Source organism: Apaloderma vittatum, unplaced genomic scaffold (genome assembly GCF_000703405.1).
Source record: "Apaloderma vittatum isolate BGI_N311 unplaced genomic scaffold, ASM70340v1 scaffold7737, whole genome shotgun sequence".
Lineage (NCBI taxonomy): Eukaryota > Metazoa > Chordata > Aves > Trogoniformes > Trogonidae > Apaloderma > Apaloderma vittatum.
The window spans coordinates 23900-31771 of NW_009725625.1; the positions used below are offsets into that span (position 1 = coordinate 23900).

General features: G+C 45.9%; 1 protein-coding gene across 1 annotated transcript in view; it reads left to right on the plus strand.

The window, feature by feature from the left end:
• Positions 1-7872, plus strand: part of ELK3 (ELK3, ETS-domain protein (SRF accessory protein 2)) — a 20982-nt gene that overhangs the window by 6802 nt on the left and 6308 nt on the right. The window contains exon 2 of the mRNA XM_009872960.1: positions 3571-4365. Coding sequence (XP_009871262.1) covers positions 3571-4365 — 795 coding nt within the window. The remainder of the gene's footprint in view (positions 1-3570; positions 4366-7872) is intronic.

Genomic DNA, 7872 nt, shown 5'->3' on the forward strand with positions numbered 1-7872 from the left:
GTCTGAGCCAAGCCACGAAAATCCCTGTTTTACTCTGGTAGTATAGTTACAACTTAGCTCAAACAGGGAATAAGAGTCAGAACTGATGAAATTAAAACACAAACACATGATAGAAGAAGCAAAGTCTGAGTTGCACCAGTGCACAGGGAAAAAAGTAGAAAGGAGCACACTGAGGCTGTGTGTATTTCAGGAGGGCTTCCGCAGGTGGTAGCGCATGTGCAGAGCTGACACAAGAAACCCAGGACATTATAATCTGGTTTAAGCTGCAGGGGGAACCAGACCACTGAGCCTTTGGCATCTACCTCAGCCCGCTGGTCTGTGAAGAAGGACAGGGGGAGAGGCCTTCCAGCTGATGATTCAGAGCACTTGGGTGAGGCTTGGTTTGGAGGTGCTCGTAAAGCGAGAGTCGGAAATGAAGTGGTGTGAGGGAGCCTGAGCTCCCTGACTGGGGTGGCTGATGCTGTAGGGCAAGAGGGCAGGCTGTGCTGTGCCTGGCTTCTCTCTGCACCATTCAAAGCACTTTTCGGTGGGGGGTGGTCACGTTTGGTGTAGTCGCTGCTTTACAGGCTGAGGAGAAATATTAAGTGTTACAGTGAGGAACAGTCAAGAAAACAGAAGAGGGGCATTCCCAGCTCCCTGGCCTCTTTCTAAATGTCAGAGTGTTGTCTCTTGATGAGTCTTTTTTTGGTTTTTTCCCCAAGCTGTTGGACTGGAGCCCTTGCTCCTGGCCTGGTTGCCCAGTTCTCCTCCCCAGCAGCTGTCCTGGCCCAGCAGTCGCCTTCGCTGGCAGCGCAACCCTCGAGCTCCCTGCAGGCCTGGCTGGCAGCCACCACCTTTCATTGCAAGCCTGCTCAGGAGGGAATTTACCTAGAAAATTCAAACAACAACAAAAAAAGGCCTAAAAGCGTGCTTGTACTTACTGTCCTGCTACCAAGCAAGTGGTCTAGTCTCCCTGCAAATGCAGTCCTTAATATAAGGATTTTGCTCTTTCAAACTGAAGGTGGAAAACCCCTGCTTGTCATGACGCCTGTCACTGTCTCCTCTGGTTTGAACCCTTGTCCACAGTTTGAAATGATTCTGACAGATCACTGAGGTGGTGGTAGAAATAAGCTACTTTTAACCTTCAATTATTTAAAAAAAAAAAAAGTCAAAAAAGTCAGTGATGTTTTGGAGGCACTTCATTAATTTGTGTCCTTATTTTCTGTTACACACTGATGGAGATTTCCTCAGGCTCCACATTTAAGAGAAGCCTGTGAAGTGCTTGGGGGATCTGCACTTGAATCCTTTTCATGTTGTTAAGTGGGCCTTTGCTGCAGGCTTACGGAGTCAGAGGAGCTGCACTGAGAGACTTTCTTAAAATATAGCTATATTTAATAATAACAGAGGAAGTATAAACTCACCAGCCTGCTCAGTTGCTTTTTATAGCAATGTTGCCCTGTTTCAAGCCTGCACCAGTATAGAAGTGTCACCCTTAAATACATGTAATCTTTTTCTGCTGGGAGTCACGTTTTCCAAGTAGGATCTTAGTTACCAGTGCTTGCTGTAGCAATAACTCAAAGCTGTCAGAAGCAGAGGAGAGGTATTATTTTAAATTTTAAAAATATATATTAAAGGAGGAAAACAAAATCCAGCTGAGGTGGGTTTTTTCTGTATGTTGTAATTTGGTGGGTTTGCCTTTTTCAAGAAGAATTTAATATTGAGAGTGCAGAAAAAGTGCGTGCATCTAGCATTTCACCTAATTAGCACAAAAAAAAAATAAATCTAGGCCAGGCACAAAGCCATGGGATTTAAAGCTCATGCAGACTTGAGAACCTGTGGGCTCACTCTATGTCCTGAACTTCTGGAGGGCAAAAATAGACATTGCAGGATCCATCAGGTGGGTAGACTTGTGTACAGTTTGGCACGTTAGACAGTAGGTTTTGCCTTTAGTCTGAGCTTGCTGGTTTTAATTCTCCTCCTTGCTACATATCTCTGTTACCAAACTGGGAAGCAACTTTCTCCATTTGTGCCACAGGTCCTGACCAGTGAAGCAAAGCTACATCCCAGGGCTCTTTGTAGGATTATTTTTGTATTTGATAAGGTTCCTGAATGAAATGCCCAGGGCATTCAGATAGATGAATTACAGAGCACAGTAGCGCAGCTGAAAGACAGAAGAGTTTTCAGATACTCCAGACTCTTCTTCCCCAAAATGAGCCTTGCTTTTGTGACAAAAAAGGCATAGTGCAGGCACTGCGCGCAGCCGGCAGTAGGTACTGTCCATATATAAATAGGGATGATATTTGTATTCCTTTTTCTGTCTTGTTTTTGCTTTTCAATCAATTTAACAAATGTTTCCTCTGCTGGTCTCAGAATCTGTGGTAGAATTGAAAACAAATTACATTTTTAGGAGAACTGTAAATATTCACATTCTCATATGCACAGCAAAATGAATGTCCATTTGCAGAGTATCGGCTGGAGGTGCAGCAGACGCGCGCTGTGCTAAAGAGAAGCTTCTTGGAAAAAGTTTTTCAGAGGTGACTTAAAGACAAACTCTCCACCAGGGACTTCAAGAAGAGGGAAATCACTATGGAAATCTCAGGAAATATTGCTGCTTCTCTTCCAAAGCACTTGGCTTAGGGTGGAGACTGCTCCAGACCCTTTCCTCACCCAGGCCAGCACTTGGTGCCATGAAGTGCCCCTGTGGAGGAGCTCACGTCACATCCTCGGGGTTACTGCACGTTGTGTTGGGGCAGGCAGCGTACCTGGGGCTCTGAGATGGGAGCTAGGACTGGAAACAGGGCCCTCATGGAAGATTTCAAAGGTAGTTAGTGCCTCCCATAAAGGGGACACTTATTGTGGGAAATGTGAAGGAAAAACTAAACACCTTCAAGAGGTTTGGGATTTTTTTCAATAATTAATTTCAGTAGCCAGTTTAGATGGATGAAAACCTGCCTGCACCCATGAGCATGCTGAGCCTAATGCACGCCTGGAGGTGACAGAGCAGGACACAAGTACTTTTCCAGTCCCTTCCAAGTGATTGTATTTGTCACAGATGTAGTTCAGGACAGTTGAAGGAAGGACAGTCACCATCAGCCTGGATCAATCCTTCTGCAAGCGGTAGGAAGAGAGGGTAAATGATTGGAACAGGGAGGCTGAGGTGCTTGAGAGTGTTTCATATTCAGTGTAGTTTGTGTCATTTTTAGGAGGCATAAATTAAGGAGTTTGCCTTTGTTCAGAATGCGAACAGTGGCATGACTTGAGTCTGCAAGGCAGCAGAACTGTTTTTACTGGAAAGGAAATATTCCCAAGCTGCATCAGAGGAAGTGGGAGGAAAACAGCCTTACCAGTAGGTCTTTGTCACCTTCTATTGGTGATTTTGTTAGGCACTATGAAGAGCAGGGAACTTCTCTCCCTGGCTGAGCAGAGGTAGGGTAATGAGCCAGGGACGAGCACTGTCTGTAGCTCCCTGAAATGACCTGCTCAGCTTGAGGAGGGAGCGGTGCCCCCCTGCCCTTCTGAACCCCCTTGTGTTTGCTGTACTCGGTGCCTCTGAAATGCTGATCTTTGTAGCATCTGCTTTTGTATTTGCAGAACATCATCAAGAAAGTGATCGGACAAAAATTTGTGTACAAGTTTGTCTCCTTTCCTGAGATTTTAAAAATGGATCCACATGCTGTAGAAATCAGCAGAGAGAGCCTTTTGCTGCAGGACAGCGACTGTAAGATGCCTTCCGAGAGCAGGGATCAGCACAAGCACAGCTTGTCAGCACTGAAAAGCACAAGCCGTAACGAATATATCCACTCTGGCCTGTACTCCTCCTTCACCATCAACTCTCTGCAGAACCAGCCAGACCCTTACAAGCCAATCAAAACAGAAAAACTGGAGGAGAAGTCAGAAGGAAGCACGCCACTGGAAGAAGTTCGAACTGTTATAAGATTTGTGACAAACAAAACAGACAAACAAGTTATGAGGCCCATGGTGTCGTTGCCTTCCACTTCCGAAACAGCAGCTGCCTCTGCTTTTCTCAGCTCGTCAGTATCAGCTAAAATATCTTCCTTAATGCTGCCCAACAGTGCCAGCATTTCATCTCCATCGTCATCTTCCTCCAGGTCACCATCTCTGTCTCCGACCTCACCCCTCCCTGCAGAACACAGGAGCCTCTTCTTTGAGTCCAGTTGCCACGACTCAGATTCCCTTGAGCCTCTGAACCTCTCCTCGGGCTCCAAGGCGAAATCTCCATCTCTTCCCCCAAAGGCTAAAAAACCCAAAGGCTTGGAAATCTCTGCCCCACCTATGGTTCTCTCCAGCACCGACATCGGTTCCATCGCCCTCAACAGCCCCGCGCTTCCTTCGGGATCCCTGACTCCAGCTTTCTTCACTGCACAGGTAAGACCTTCCTGTCTCCTCTGCTCTTGCTTCAGGCAAGTGTTCCCTCCATGTGGCCAAGTGTGAGCTCTGTGGGTCTGTCACCGTCTGCTGGAAATAAATAAAAACCCCCAACATCTGGGGAAGAAGGAAACATAGCAGAATTCTGAACAAAGGGTGGGAATTAGGTTCCTCCTGGGGTTGCTGCATGAGTGTGGGAAAAGTCATCCCTGTTTGCAAACTGCCGGAAGGGTAATAGTTGGTGTGGGGGACTTGCTTATCAGCTCAAACCACCCTCCAGGTCTGCAAAACAGGCAGGGAAATACCAACAAGAAAAACACGGGGGTTTTGTTGGTTGTAACTTGAGCTTGTGCGATGTGGTATGCTTGGTTAGATTTCTCTAGTACGTGTTGTGTCCATTCAAATGGTGACATTAGTTTTTGAATATGGAGCAAATTAAGTGGTTTCTAAGACAAGGCTCATAAGCCAGTTTCAATTTCCAAAGTTTACAGATCTGCAGAGTACTTGCCAGAGCTTCCTTTCAGGAAGGACTTACTGAATAACCAGTACGTTGTTTTGTTCTTTTTAATCACCTTTGTGGTAATGTCAATGGTGAGTTCTCCTTTTCAAGCAAGGCTATGAAAAAAATCGAGCAGTTCAGAGAGGAAGAAAAGTCACATAGGTAATCACCTGGTGTGTTCCTTGGGGGAGTTTTATCTTATCCTGCCACTGCAAAATTGGGCAGAAACATCCAAGAGTAAAATTATTCCAGTGGGGAACACCCCCTTAACATCTCCCTACCCCAGTGAAAGTTGCTGCAAATACTAGCATTGAATGAAACAAATGGAAGAGTAAAAAAAAGTACAGAGGTGAGGTGTTGGAAGCTCTCCTTTACTTCAGGCTGTCTGGGGGCTCACATTGTATCCAGCATCCCCTTTTCCCTCTCGGAAGGGACATTGCATGGGCAGCCTCATGTGCTGGTGTGGCACAAGGGCCTGGCCAAGGCGAGAGTGGTGGCGAGTCCTCCCGGCCAGCACGGCACTCGCTCGCCTTGAGCTTTTCATCTGGCTGCAGAGCAAACTTGTGCAAAGCCACTGCAGCTCAGGTGTGCCCGTGAGCCACTCGAGCTAGGAAGCTGCGTTGTGAAGAAAGAGGATTTTGTGGGTCGTTGTCTGTCATTTTTGACACCGTAAAGCCTCTAAGTGAAGCGCTGTTCCGCAGGAAGAACAGGAGTGTGGCAAACCAAAATTGGGGTGTATTGACAGACTCTTACAATCTCTAGCTGTGGTATAACCACAGTAAGTATTGTCCTGGTAGGGAGCAAATCTGACAGATAAATCCTATCAGATGCAATGACAGCATGAGTTGTTACAAGCTCGCTTTAATCTACTGCTGCCCCGAAACTCTCTATGAAGAGATTCCAGTCCTCACTTTGCAGTTTTTCTTTGAACATTTTTCTCACTCATCTATAAACTGGTGTACTTACTGTCCCTGAAAGACACAGAAGAGAATTAGGTAGATCATTGTGGCCCTCTTTTAGCAGGATGGTTAGCAAAGGCCATAATGACTGTTATACAACTTAATACCATTATAAATCTTTTTTTATCCTATCATAGAAGAGGCAGATGACAGCCACATAGGGCTGTGCCTGAGTCCATTTATTTAAACTTTTGGCTATGCAGCAAAATAGCTTTATTCTTGCATCCTAAATACTTGACCTAGTGAATATAAAAAAATAATTATATAAATATATTCAGTTAACTGTGATACCACATTGCAAAATGACAAAAGCTGTAATTTAGGCTGTAAATCTGCCGTTCATCCCGTTATCCTCGGAAGAGTATGCATCGTATCTCGAACGTTGTCTGATTTATCAGATCCCAGAGGTCCGACACCTGCTGCCATGGGGCAGGTGCAGAGCAGGATGTCAGACACCAGTTCCTGCTCCAGGAGTGACGTAGGTTTAGAGAAGGTCCTGCTGCCTGAGAGGATATTTCAGGTGGCGTCCCATGGTACGTGCCCATCAAGGGAAGGGAATGTTCTCCGGTGGAGCCCTGTGAAAGGGCACGATATGAACAACCGATTTCAGAACAGAAAAGTGGGTTTGAAGATGTCAGTGCATACAGTAACTGTACTCGGGCAGAGAGATGTCAGCTTTCCGTTTGGTTAGCTTCAAAGAGGGATATTTAGATTTTGTTCAGTGCTTGCTTCTTTTACAGATTATTGTTATTTTTATTGGCTCTCCCTTGGCCAATGTGGATATATAATTCTAACTTTCTTGTTTTCTTCAGGCCTTTACTTTAGCATTTGTAATGTGTACAACATGCCGTTTCCTTCGGACAAAGTAGTGTGCCTGCAGGCACCGTGTGCGTGGTCTGTATTGTATCCACATATGCCACCCAGGCTCCAGCACGTGCCTGATGACCTGGGACGTGATGTACATGTGACAGCATTTGTCCATTATCTGCCAGCTAGAAGTGACAAGAAAGATTGTACTTGCACACATTCTTTGTCAGAAAAGCCGGGAGCCATGAGCATTGTCCCTTAATGTAATCCTCTCTGCGCAATGAATTGCTTCTTTTTCAACTGTTCCTGTGCTTAGATTATGATGATGTTTTCTGAAGTAGAAGCTTCCTGCTGGGTTGCACATCTAACACCAGGTGTACAGCTGCATGAGGGCAGAAAATGAAGTGCCACATCAATTTCTGTGTGTAATTTAAGGCTAGCCTGTGCTGTGGTGTTGTTTACACTTAGGTTTCCTCTGGTGGTTTCGATGCTTGGCTGATGGCGATATTGAGAACAAGCCTGAGAGGCCCTGTGCTCTTTCCACATTAAATATTAACAGCTTTGGAGGCTTGCTTTGGCTGGCTCTTGGCTCTGGCAGAACTTGCAGACATTAGTCCTCTGATCATTGGAGGATATGAGCTTTTGCTTAGCTTGTTGTTAGGCATGTTAACACGCTTCCAGGGATGAATGGAGGGACAGCTCAGTTTCAAATCTCCTGTCTCTCTGAAGACTTGCTCTAGCTATATCTAGGTAGGAGCAAACACCTTCCAACTTTTCTTTGTTATTTTTGAAAGACGTACTCAAGAACTGCATTCTCAGATCTGGGTACCTGCAGTTTCTTGGAGAAAAAATAAAGAAGCGAGGCATAGCTCATCGGAGCTCTTGGTACAGTTGGCACAACACTGCTCTTAGTGGAACGTTGTTGGGTCTTGCTGCTTGCATCTCGGGTTAGTAGGCTCTGCTGTAAGTAGATCTCTGTTTATCCTGACGTAATGCGGCGCGTTCTTTGTTGGTCTCGTAAATCCCCATCGACAGCTGCCTGCTCATGGAGCGTCAGCCTGTAGCGCGGCACAGGAGAGGTGCGCTCACTTTGCCTGCCCCGTGAAAGCACCGTGGCCATGTTTGTGCAGGAGCTGCTCACAAGGGCTTGCTTGTCAAGTATTTTTTCTCAAGGGTCTTGACAAAAGCTGTCACTCGATGAAATCAAGACAGAAGTTTTCTCCTTGCCAGGCCTCCACCCAC